A 14,063-nucleotide genomic window follows, 5' to 3' on the forward strand; every position below is an offset into this window, starting at 1 on the left:
TCGAACCAATTCTACTATATGGCTCAGAAACCTGGACGTTATCAAAGAAGCTTGAGAGGCGGTTGGATGGAACCTACACTCGCCTCCTCATGAGAGCTCAAAATCTCTCGTGGAGGCGCCATCCAACTAAAATGCAAATATATGGGAAACTACCACCTGTGTCATCTCTTGTAAAAGGTAGGAGAGTCCAGTTTGCTGGACATTGTTGTAGAGCTGAAAAAGAGGTAATTTCTACTCATCACCTCTGGAAGCCATCTACTCGCAATACCAGAGGGTGCACACTCTCCTACCCTGATGTAATCTCCAGGGATACAGGCATCCAGCACCAGGACCTCTGTAATGCCATGATGGACCGTGAAGTCTGGCGTAGCATAGTAAATTCCATTGTCTCGACCACGGTCGAACAATGATGATGATGATTAGTTGCTACCAAAATGCGACAGATCATACTGGGCTCCATGTTACCAGTGGCACTCGAAAGTGGCATGACATGACATTTAATTAACAGTAACATTAGGCCTCCTTATTTATTATCTGTTTACAGTCCTATATTTCTGTGCTGCACACTTAACCAAGTGTAATGTTGTGTATACTTGGGAGTTAGCTACAAAGTAGGTATAGAGCCAAATAAAATTGAAAGCATGCAAGAAAGCAAATTATTGATATTCTGAAGCCTTCAGTGAAATATATTGCAATTACATTTTTGCTGATGAAATGATTTTATGATTGCATAAAATTATTGAAACAAGAGTACAGATTGCAGATTCAGAATATCAATAATTTATTTGTTTTGTTATTCTTTCAATTATCAATTATATGTATATATGGATGGATGGATGGATGTTTGTGTATCTCTATCCACATAAAATGGAAATTGGTTCATGCAAACATGAATGCCTTGTGTATGTCATTCAACTCAGTAATCTACCTCTCACCAATGTTCAATTTATACTTCAACTATCAGTATTGCCCGGCGTTGCTCGGGTTTGTAAGGGAAATAAATATATAAGCATTTTTAGAGAATTACTTCCCTTATATAATAGCAAAAAAAATGCATTAAAAATGGGAAAAAATGATGGTAAATTTTTTTTTTAATCGTAGACTCATTGTAGATGTGCGCTAATACCCAGAAGGGCTCGATATGAATCACAACTATAAGATACCCGCTTTTGGTTAAACTGCACCACAAAATGTGGGAGTAGTTAGGAATCTAAATCGTAGGAGACAGACAGCACACAACCTCACTTTTATATATAAAGATATCTTACAAGAAAGACAGAATAGATACTAAGCAAGGAAGTGGTGTTGTCATAATTTACAAAACAAAAAAAAATCCCTTCACAGACTGAAAGGGTGACTTTATCTGGTTTTTCTTGTATTTTTTTTTCTAGAAACCATAACTCGGCTACACCTTCAACATCACCTGATCATTCAAATCAGTAAGTACATTGCTTTATTTTACTTATCTATCTGTTCTGTCTGTCTAAAATCTTATCTATCCGTTCTGTCTGTGTGTGTGTGTCTTCTAGGATCTCAGGCATCCTCCATCAAATTTGATATGTAGATACCAATGGTATCAGGGCGTGTATAAATCTTGAAAAAATTACAAAAATCGATTCCAGGTGAGAATGTGATCAATAAAGCCTTGAGAACATGCATTTGTACGTGCAAGTACATTAGCTGTTGCAACCGATACTATACATATGTGAGAAGAATGCATGTTGTTTTTGTACTGCTTAAAGGCATGTTTCTTTCCTGCCAAGCTTACTGTTTAAACCATGTTTGTGTTCTCCCAGTCAACAGCTTTATCATTACTGGTACTTTAAACACTTCAGTTGCATAGTTGTGTGAATAAAATCGTTTTTCTTTGGAAAGTCTCTTTATTTCTTCTTTTGCTGGTGTCTCAAATTTAGGTTAAATCAGTGTTTCTCAAAGAGGAGGCCTATGGGACGGATGGACAAGTTGTTTTGAGAAAATTTGGTTTAAATGTTTGACAACTCAGCACCATCCATTGGACGGGGGTGGGGGCGTTTTGCTCATATATAAATATATAATAAAATGGGCTCATAGTTATTTTATGGTGAACCAAGAAAATTTATCAAAATTTAAACTATAATAAGGAGAAAATGATATCAAGCAGTATGAGGAATTCTGTTTCAGAAATACTGGTTGGGCAATCCCAATATAAGAATTAATTAAAATTTTTTTAGAAATATAATACAGTAGTGAGTTTGACCATTGACTATAGAATGATAACTCTATACATGTTTCTGTGTTATTAAACCTTGTTAGAGAAACATGGTGTCAAGCTTGCTACTAGATCTTAGATAAGTACAAAACTATATGTAAGATATCAGTGGCTGAATAAAGAGCAATGCAATGACTTTGAAAAATGCCTAACAGAGGTAAAGTACCCAGGAATGGCTGTTTGTACTTCTTTGTTTGTCATCTCCGTACTGCAGATAATAATACAGTGATGACTGCTATTATACGTAGTCATGGCATGTGTATACGAGACATTGGGCTTTTGAAAGATCAATGTGACTGAACTTCAAACCAGACATTCATTTAGCATTGCTCAACCAGGATACCTTGTATGAAAGAATTGCACTGGTTCTGGTCAGTCGTCTGACCAGATGATGATCATGGTGTCTTGGTACGACCAAAGATCTATTTTATTCTCCACTACATTTTTTTTTTCAAATTTAAATCATTAGGGTATTGCTATTACTTTTATTGTCAATTAGTATTAATCCATTGTCCATTGATTTTCTCTTCTCACTGTGCATGAAATTTTTGTTATCATTTCTTAGCTCACCACTTTTAAGTATGATAGCACCCATTTTATTGTTTGTTTTCCATGTAGCTGGTGTTTCTGGGTATTATCTATCTATCCGTCAATCTATCTATCTATCTATCTATCTATATATTAGAGGGAAACCACTATGTGGACACCCATATGCTAGAAATAGATCCGCTATGGTCTCACCACTAAGGAATGTTCTCAAGGAAAATTTAGCAAAACAACCAAAACGTAATCGAGCAAGACAAAAGAAAAAGTAATAAAAATGTGGATTATTTGAATAGTTACTTTTTCTTTTGCCTTTGGTTGTTTTGCTAAATCTTTTTCTTGAGAGCATTTCTTAGTGGTGAGACCGTAGCAGATCTATTTCTAGCATATGGGTGTCCACATAGTGGTTTCTCTCTAATATATATATATATATAATACAATTTTACTGAAACTTCAGTTTTTTTTATGCTAGACCACTGGTGTGAAATCGATGTTAATTAAAAAAATATCTAATTTCTCACCCTCATTTTAAATTTATCTGTCTATCTATCTACCTACTTACCTACCTACCTTTTTGCTTGCATCCCTCCTTCCCTGTGTGTGTGTGTGTATCTGCATGTTCATGTGTGTGTGTGTGTTGTGTGCATATGAGTGCATGTATGTGCATACACATGTGGATGCACAAAAAAAACATAATACATAGACTGAAACAAAAATAGGCATTACTAATCCATGAATATACACACAAAATGCACACAAACTTAATAACATAAAATTTCAAAATCTTCCAAATTTTGACGCCAAAATTTGGCAACCAGATTGCAAATATGCATGTGCAAAAACGTTGCTACTTCAGTTTTTCCCAAAAGTCAAATACAAAGAAGATAATCATCCAAGAGTCATTCTCCTTGTTTTCTTGTTTTTATTTTTTTTTACTAAAAATTCTTGTGCGATCTCATTTTGACTTTCTGTGACTTTTCGTGTTTTGATACAAACACCAGTTTTACTTTGTGATTGAGTTGAAACATCGTTGAGCTATTTCTAAATATGAAACCAATGGTAGCCTTAATACACAAATAAAGAATCTTTATTCACCAATGTGGTGTTGAGCACTCATTCTCATTGTTCAATATTTGCATGTGTGTGTGTGTGTGTGTGTATATATATATATATATATATATATATGCCTGTGCCAGTGGCACGTAGAAACACTGCCAGATCAGACTGGGCCTGGTGCAGCCTTCTGGCTTCCCAGACCCCAGTTGAACCGTCCAACCCATGCTAGCATGGAAAGCGGACGTTAAACGATGATGATGATGATGAGGATATGTACAGTGAATAAATTACGCAAAAAGTTGTCTAAATTATGCAAAAAGGAAACTAACATTGACATCTCATTTTAACAGATATATTTATCAAAATTACATAAAAATATCTTCAAACACTAAAGAGTAAAAATATTCAATAAAATCACCATTTGCTTCAGCTGCAGCCTCCAGATGACTTCAGAATCTCCTGAAACACTTCTGGTGAATTCTGTCATAATCCATTGCCTTCAGTTCATCTTGGATGTTATAAGGAGTTTTGTTGGTCTTTCACGCGACTGTGCCCCACACATAATAATCAAGGCAGTTGCAGTCTAGGGAGTTAGGTGTTAGGGGTGATATGATCAGATGTTAGGAGTGATGTGGTTGCCAAAATTGTCTGACAGCGATGACTGGGTTCTCCTGCTTGTGTGGCATGAGCTTGTGTTGTCAAACATAGGGTCTTCTAGCAGCCACCCTCTTGACACAGGGCAGCACTACCTCCTCTAGGCACTTGATGTGGGCCTCTGTGTGTTGAGTTTGAGGCCATATGGGAAGATGAATGGGGTCGTAATGTCGCCATCACTAGTGATCACTCCAAACACCATAATGTTGACTGGATGTTTGATTTTTCTCACTCTCAGAACATGTTTGCAAATTGCACTGTCTTCAGATTGTTTGTATTATTGGAGCTTCCAGTGTAAATGCCAAGCAGAGTGAACTGCATCATGGTGCTGTTTTTCCCACAGATGGTGCCCAGTTGGCCCTACTATACTGTGTAGTTGAAAAAATAAAAGACAAATAATGCACATGCACAAAATTAAAATTATAAAATGATGACAGTTCACCCATCGTACCCTATATATATATATATATTATATATAATTAACTGATAAGGGTGAGAAAATTGGATACTAATTTAATAGTACATCCATTTAACACCAAGTGGCCCAGTGCACAAAAAACCTGGATTATGACAAAATTTTATACTTAAATATAAGAGAGTGGTCACTAAGTGGCTCACTCTGGCACTAGAAATAGATCCGATAGGTTTCAGCCACAAAATAAATGTTTCCAATGAAAGTCAGCACGACTGTTTGCTCAAACAAACAGGGCAAATAAAAATAACAAAAATACAGATTATTTTGGGACAATTGTTTCGCTATTAATGAATTGAATTTAATTTTACTCACAGTAATTCACTTGTAGCTCATCAGCCAAAACCATCTAAAATACAATTTACTCAATCGCACGCCAGATTTTACCATAACGATAAATACACGTGTGGTTCAGTCGATTGCATTCGCTGCTATAATTCACGACTGAACCACACGTGTATTTATCGTTATGGTAAAATATATATTATATATACACACAGATTTTTATATGTGTGTGTATATATATATATAAATTTATTCAGTTATATTATATATTATATATATATATATATATATATGTGTGTGTGTGTGTGTATCTATATATGGGTACAGCACATCACCGAATGTATAAACATGAAATACGAAAACAAAGAGTTAAATACACAAACCACAAGATAAAAATGGAAACAGAAAAAGTGAACACAGAGAACAACCCTTCTTCAGTTGTTGGTTGTCTATCTACTCCTCATTTTTAGCATTCAAAGACAATAAAAGTCTTCAAAGACAATTCCTCCCATAAATTCTAAAATAAAATTTAGGATTTATGGAAGGTCAAAGTTGAGAACAAAAACAGGACAGTGGAGACATACAAGGAAACCAAATGAAAACAAATATGGAGGGTTGTTAGACCAGAATGGGAGGAAAATTGTGAACGCTGGGAGAAATATTTTCTTTGCAAAAAGAAAAGATTGGAGTGAAAGAAAACGTTCAGTCCTTTGAATGTCCATGCAGGAAAAGAAAGATGGTCACGTGAGGAAAAGAAAGATGGACGATGGTCACGCATGAGCAATGAGAGAGAGAAAATGAGGGAGAGAGAGAGAGAGAGAGGGGGGAGAGACAGATAGAAAATGGTGAAAGAGGGAGGAGAGAAAAGGGGAATTGGAGAAGGATGGAGGAAGAAAACAATATAGAGTAGAGTCGCATCAAAAAGGTTAAGATAAACTTCCTTGGAAAAGGGATGCACGGCGTTGGATTAAATAGTTATAATATAAACAATATGTATATGTATATATGGGTACAGGATGCACCAACTATGTAAACAACATGATACACAAAAACAAGCAAGTTAAATATGCAAACGAAAATGGAAACAGGACAAGTATATACAGAGAATGACCCTTCATCAGTTGTCAGCTGTCTATCTACTCCTCTCTCTTTCTCTGTCTCTGTCTCTCTCTCTCTCTCTATATATATATATATATGCAGTTATAATATATATATATACACACAGTTATATGTATGTAACAGTCAGTTATCTGTAAGTCAGCATATCATATATAAAATACACACACACACATATTGTACTGTACTATAAAATGCTATGCTATACTATACAGTTGTAATTCATGGGAATAATTTTATAATAATAAAAACTTCAGCACTGCTGTTTAAATTATGATCATAAGGTCAGGTAGATTAGTAGACAAAACCATAGAACATTATAAGAACAAATTCACCCACCCCAGCACAACAGATGCAGCACCTGTGAAATATATACAAAATTCGCATTTCATATTTTATGAGAACCAGTGCAGTCTGGTTACAAAATAAATGACTTTATGAATGTATCATCAAAACAAACATGAAATTGAATATAACTTGTACCACACTTATCTACAAATTCTTATTTAGGGCACGTAAAAAGCACCATCCGATTGTGGCTGTTGCCAGCCTCGCCTGGCCCCCGTGCCGGTGGCACGTAAAAAGCACCATCCGTCCGTGGCCGTTTGCCAGCCCCGTCTGGCACCTGTGCGGGTGGCACATAAAAAGCACCCACTACACTCACGGAGTGGTTGGCGTTAAGAAGGGCATCCAGCCGTAGAAACACTGCCAGATCAGACTGGGCCTGGTGCAGCCTTCTGGCTTTCCAGACCCCAGTTGAACCGTCCAACCCATGCTAGCATGGAAAGCAGATGCTAAATGAAAATGATGATGATGATGATTTAGCTCAATAACACCAGAATGTAAAATATCCTTACTAGGGTAAAACTACAAGTTCATAAATAATGAAGCGTACTTGATGCAAATTATGTAACATAAAAATGTTAATATTTGTGCAGAACTGCTAAAATACATAACTCAAACTGTTTGCATCAGATGCACATGTCCATCACTTTCTTCTCAGTTGACCATAGTAGCAGGAATGTATCCTATATAAGGTTTACAGACAATTCATTTAATAGCTGACTATATCAGCACTCAAGTTCTTTCATACATGATCACAAAGAAAACACTACTTGGCTTTCAGAGTATATTTGATAAAAGATAAAAAATAAGCCCCTTGAGGTTTGCATGCTCTGTCTTGGACTATAACACTCAAATGTAATAACAGCTAAAGATATTACAATCCATGTTTAACTGAGAAATATTATAGCACATCTCACACCAATTATGAACACAAAAACACATTTAATGTCAAGTTATAGACATTGTAGGAAATTTGAACTTTCTCTTTGGGAGGCAACAGATAAAGTGCTTGGGTTTCTATGCATCATATAACAATCTGTCATATTTTTTGCTTCATGAACTACAAGAAAATGCTCTGAAGATAGTTCTTTTGAAGTTCTTCAATACTAGTATGAAACTGAAGAATTAAATCTGCTACAGTCTACAGGAATCTATGCAAGTGTGTTTGAGCAAAAAAAAAAAAAATCAATTTGTCTACCACTATATGCAAATTCTTGTAAACAGTGAAGTAAAAGTAACTGCAAGACTTATATATATGCACACATACACATGATAAGCCAAAAGTGATGCATCAAACATTTGAATTTTTTTAAAATTATGTTAACCATTCTGCATGCCCACGTTCAGTGTCCGGGCATTGCTAACTTGTTGGGTTACGTTGAACAGCTGCTGTCACATGTGGGTCAGATCTGACTATTGGCCAAGTCTGTAGTGATGACTGCACCACTGACTTCCTTCAATTGGGCAGATAAGGCAGTTTTCCTTTGCCTGGTGACTATAGCAAAAGAAGTTGTTTGATGGTCAAGGTTGAAAGGCATCAGGACAGATACATTCCTCTTTGGTAGAGCTCTCATTCACTTCTTTAAGTTTCACTTGAAAAAGAAATTGAGTGGAGAGGGAAGTGCTGTCCTCCAGTGAGTTTATTGAAAGGTGGGTGAAAGTTGCGAAAATAGCAAGAGTGGATGGTACCTCTCTAAGTGTAGACCTGTGAGTTGGAGACAAGGAAATGGAGGGTGCACTTGCTCCTGGGGTTTCAGGGAAATCTTGGACAGTGGGGTTCCTTGATTATGCCTAGAGGCCTTCCAGTATTAGGAGGGCCACATCTCTATCATCCTCCCTGCCACCTGTTTTTTAAACCTTTGCATGCTATGCATATGTCCCGTGTATACTTTCTTTCTTTCTTGTTTTTTTTTTTTATTTCATTATAAGTAAATCCACACACTTTATGTCTGTCTTTGTATTGTCCCCCTCATCCTTCGCTCTATTCAACATTATTTTATATATTTTATTAAAGTTTAGAAGAATTGAAGAAATTCTAAAGTGTACTGAACTTATTTTGTGCATGATTTTGGCCCAACCTGTACATATATATATATATATATATATATATACAAGATATTATGTGAATGTGTGTTGTGCACTTTATTGATTCAACAAAACAAGAGACAAAAAGGAAAAAATAGCTTTCGACCACAACATTATTGTTAGAGAAATTTTGGTAGAGCAATAACGAAATTGAGTCATCAACAGGGGAAATGTTTTTCTGGACTCTCGTGTTTTTAATCCTTCTCATGAAAACTGTTATGATATATGTTCATACATATTTTATAGCTATGAATATGTACATACATACATATTTACTTATAACAAAAAATATATATTCATGCATGTACAAGCAAGACATGGCATCAACTAATGTGCATGTACACCTGCATTCATATCTGCATATGTATATGTATGTGTGTTTACGTATATATGTGTGTGTGTGTGTGTGTGTATGTATACATAGATATATATATACTGATACATATGTATGTATATGTGACTATATATATATAAGTACATACACACACACACAATCACTCACATACACATATATCGTATCGCTTTTACTCTTTTACTTGTTTCAGTCATTTGACTGCAGCCATGCTGGAGCACCGCCTTTAGTCGAGCAAATCGACCCTGGGACTTATTCTTTGTAAGCCCAGTACTTATTCTATCGGTCTCTTTTGCCGAACCGCTAAGTGATGGGGACGTAAACACACAAGCATTGGTTGTCAAGCAATGCTAGGGGGACGTAAACACAGACACACAAACACACACACACATACATATATATATATACATATATACGACAGATTTCTTTCAGTTTCCGTCTACCAAATCCACTCACAAGGCATTGGTCGGCCCAGGGCTATAGCAGAAGACACTTGCCCAAGATGCCACGCAGTGGGACTGAACCCGGAACCATGTGGTTGGTTAGCAAGCTACTTACCACACAGCCACTCCTGCGCCTATATATATATATATAAAATATTACTTTTTAGTAAAATAAAGCACCATAAAGGTAGCAGTATAAATATAGAGTAGTGGTGCAACAAGGCACCAATGTTTACTGGAAATAGCAGCCGATACATTTACAATGCTATAGTAAAACTTCAATGTGTATATACTGGCAAAGACATGTGAGGGCAGAGGTCATAAAATGTTCTGTCTTATCTCTAGGAAAAAACATTAGATAAATGGACAACCCAGAATCGGATAATCTGGTACCTAGGTTTTGGACTCATCTTATAAACTGCGAATTTCCCTGTCTAGATATTTCATACATACACACCTTGTCTCTGATGATGGAATACCTAGTGTACTGACATACTAGCCTATCACTAGGTATATCCCAGAAACAGCTGTAAGACTTCATATTCGCCTTACCCCAATTGAATATACTAAATGACTTGAGAGGCTCATCCTAGCTTGGTTTTTGTTGTCCTTTTTCCTCTAATATAATATATACCTGCTAACTTGGAAGCCTAATAAAAATCCTTAGCTCCAGCCTCAGCTGTGAACTTGGAACCTAACAGATGACAAACTATAGCACTTACTCAGTGTACCTATTCGTTTAGATCACCAGTGAACTAAACCCCTCATATTCTTTATATGTATGTATGTATGTATGTATGTATGTATGCATGCATGTATGTATGTATGCATGCATGCATGCATGTGTGTGTACTTTTGTATACACACTCAACACACATGTACTTGTGTATATATGTATGTGTGTGTATATATATATATGTATATATATATATATATAATATAATATTTTATATATATATAATATTTTTCTATATGAATAATATTTTTGTCTTATGACTAATTCGTCTTTTGTGCTGGGCACCTGGTAGTAAATAATATTACTACCCTTCTTGTTTATATATGTATATATATATATTTCATTTAGACTCTGAGAGACAAATAACGTGGTGTAGAACTCAGTATACATATCCTTCAGAAGGAAGCATTAGTTGAGCACTGAGCAATAATTAGAAAATAAGATGACAAAGAAATAAAAAATTTGTCTTATGAACTTCATTAGCTTACAGCTGTTTCTGCTACAAGATGCAGTGGACTCACAGTTGAGCTGAGTAACACCTTATAGCTTTATCAGAACCTCAAATTTGAAGTACAATTTATATACACACACATATATATATGTATATATATATATATATATTATATATATATATATATATATATATATATATATATATATGTGTGTGTGTGTGTATGTATATATATAATGATGATGATATTAATCAATGAATGAAGTAGATCCAGCGGAAATATACCCCAACCATAGATGACATCAGGTAGCCAAAAACTATGAATGTACTTTAGTCAACACACTAAATGACGTATGCCCATTAGTATCAAAAATTACATGTGTGTGTATGTGTGTATACACACATATATATGCATGCATACATACATACATACATACATACATACATACATACATACATACATACATACATACATACATGTATACATACATACATGAGAGGAGAACTAATAGAAATTATTTTTACTACAAGTACTAAGTACAAGTGAATAAATGCCTGTGTAATTGTAAAAACAAAATTGTATTCCCTTTAGAAAATTAATGTTCTAGGGAAAATATAGTTTATCCGTGTAAGGTAATGACAGGGGATCGTAAGTATTATTACATTGGTTCATCTGCTACAACTTGGATATCTAGATTTCATGATCATTCCCATTCATTTAAGTATAGAAGGAAAAGCAATTCTACAAATCTTTGTAAGTGCATTTGAGGTTTAAAAGATAAAAACATTAAATATGATTTAAAGTGGTCCATTATTAGTTATGCACCATCGTAAAAATTGGTAATTCTACATGTGATATTTGCCTTGAAGAACTGTATTATGTAATTACTTCTAAATTAATTTTATTGAATTTTAATGGGAGCTTTGCAATAAAATGTTGTCATAAATTTTGAAAGATATTCAGGTATTTCAGTTCTCAATTATAATTGCTTTACATATATTATATAATAAGGTTAACTCTTCTGAAATGTCTACTGCATTTAATAAATAGATGAATAATTGGTGTGATGTAAAATCTCTATGTTTCTAGCTGTGATAATGTAGAATTCTTATGCTTATTTTTTATTTTTTGGTTATCCAGTGACATCACCAATATTTGAATACAAAAGTAGCCTTTTTTAGATTATATTTCTTTGTATGTTTCTAATTGTCAAAATGTAGAATTCATATTTGTTTTTTATAATTTTATTGTCCACTGACATCACCAACAGTTGAAAACAAAAATAGTCTTTCTTAAATATGTTATATTATTATTATTATTATTGAGTGAGAGAGCAGTTCATGCCATCAAAGTGACACTGGGGTAAAATATACGAAGCCTAATATACCCATCATGACTAGGCACATGCATCACAACCATATGTGCGCAACATGGTGATCTCATATCAAGATAAACAGCACATGACCTTGCAGGTGGGGCCCAGTTAGAATTTTCTTCAGGTTGAGTAGCCCATCCCGCTCAAACGGTCCCTGAATAAGGGTTGTTTAAGGATGTTGAAAGAACCACCCATGTTTCCAGAGGTGAACTATTCAAACCCCAAAGAATCCCTCTCAACACATGGCTATGATGCACCCCCACTACTTCTGCTCGTGATCAGAGATGCACATATCGTCAGCCACTAAGGGACATGCTCAACTGGTTAAGGTCAAACAACTGACAAGCAAATCTGTGTATTATTATTATTATTATTATTATTATTATTATTATTATTATTATTATCATTATTATTATTGTTATCCTCTGAAGTTACCATTAGTGGAATGCAACAGTGTATTAGATCGAATTCCCTCCAAGCACTCTATTTGTAGGCAGCCTCAAAAAGGTAGGAGGGTTCAGCAACTAACTGCAACCATGATGGGGACACTCTAGGCACAGGCGTGGTTGTGTAATAAGAAGCTTGTTCTGTTGAGTCCTACTGCATAGCACCTTGGGCAATTGTCTTCTAGCTTTGCATTAGCCAAAGCCTTACGAATGGATTTTATAGAGAGCAACTGAAAGAGACCCATTGTGTGTGTGTGTGTGCTGGTAATATTTCATATATTCAATTCGAATTTCTCTAACTTTGCATTGCTTTGATAATGTCGTGTTAACATATTTTTTTTAATATTAATTTTAATATTTTATATAAATATATATATATATATATATACATATATGAATGATAATACAATAGAAACAATTTTCAGCTTTATAGGGTGTATAATAAAGATGTAATTTCTCCTATATGTATTCTTTGTTATCAAACACTCTAAGTTTCTCAAATTTCTACCAAAGGATTTTTGGAATTACTTGTCATACATGAAGATTTACCTTGGACATGTATTCTGCTTACATTTAATGGTTGAATATTGTGAACCAAATTCTTTTAAAACTAATTGCTTTATTGATATCTGCCCAAATTTTTTAGTCCCTTTTTTTTCTTCTATATATCTATATATCTATAATCCATGGTGGTTCTCCCACATGACCGTAGCCACATGGATGAAACAAATAAAAGAATATATGTATATGTACTGTATGTGTGTGTGTGTGTGTGCATATGTGTGTGTGTACATATATATGTATATATTTATATATATTTGTATATATGTATATATAACGTGTATGTATGTACATACACACACACCTGCATACATATAGATGTAAACGACTGAGTGTTCTCCACTGAAGGGTTTTTCTCAAAAGAACAAACTTAATTTTTCTTATAACAAAATTTTATTCCACTGTTTGAACTCTTTGTTTTACCATTAACCATCATAGATCATCACTAGTTTCTTCAAATTCTACTGTTTACTAAACATAATGTAGCCTATGGTTGATGAATAATGTCCATAGTCCTTCCAGCCCTACATTGACAATGAAATTGTATTAATACGAAGTGAACACATGAGTTCAAGGAGACTTGTTATGCATCTTAGGTAGAGGATCATTTTAACAAAATTAACCCTTTCACTAGAAAGAGCAGATATATCCACTCAAAATTTCATTGCCCTTAACTGAGGAAGGCAGTTTTATAGAGCAAAAAATTTTTGTTGAAGAATATCATGTTTGAAACTATTTTTTGTTGAGGTATGTCAAGTTTATTGAGGCAATGTGACTTGCAGAAAATACCAATCCTGTTTTTTTCTTTTTGAGATGATATTTAACATCATTACTGGAATTTAATTTCACAGTTAAAGGGTTAATTTAAAAACGAAGGAAATACTTTTAGGAGAC

At 34.6% G+C, this 14,063-nt stretch overlaps 1 protein-coding gene across 10 annotated transcripts in view; it reads left to right on the top strand.

Moving 5' to 3' along the window:
* LOC115219722 (N-acetylated-alpha-linked acidic dipeptidase 2) overlaps positions 1–14,063 on the top strand; it is a 785,126-nt gene that overhangs the window by 447,581 nt on the left and 323,482 nt on the right. For 9 of the 10 annotated variants that reach the window (XM_036509422.1, XM_036509419.1, XM_036509418.1 and 6 more), the window contains one exon: positions 1,392–1,439. The exons of the other annotated variant lie outside the window; for it this stretch is intronic. In XM_036509422.1, the coding sequence (XP_036365315.1) occupies positions 1,392–1,439 (48 nt within the window). The remainder of the gene's footprint in view (positions 1–1,391; positions 1,440–14,063) is intronic. 10 annotated transcript variants of the gene reach the window in all.

This window comes from Octopus sinensis, linkage group LG15, assembly GCF_006345805.1.
Source record: "Octopus sinensis linkage group LG15, ASM634580v1, whole genome shotgun sequence".
In the NCBI taxonomy this organism is placed as follows: domain Eukaryota; kingdom Metazoa; phylum Mollusca; class Cephalopoda; order Octopoda; family Octopodidae; genus Octopus; species Octopus sinensis.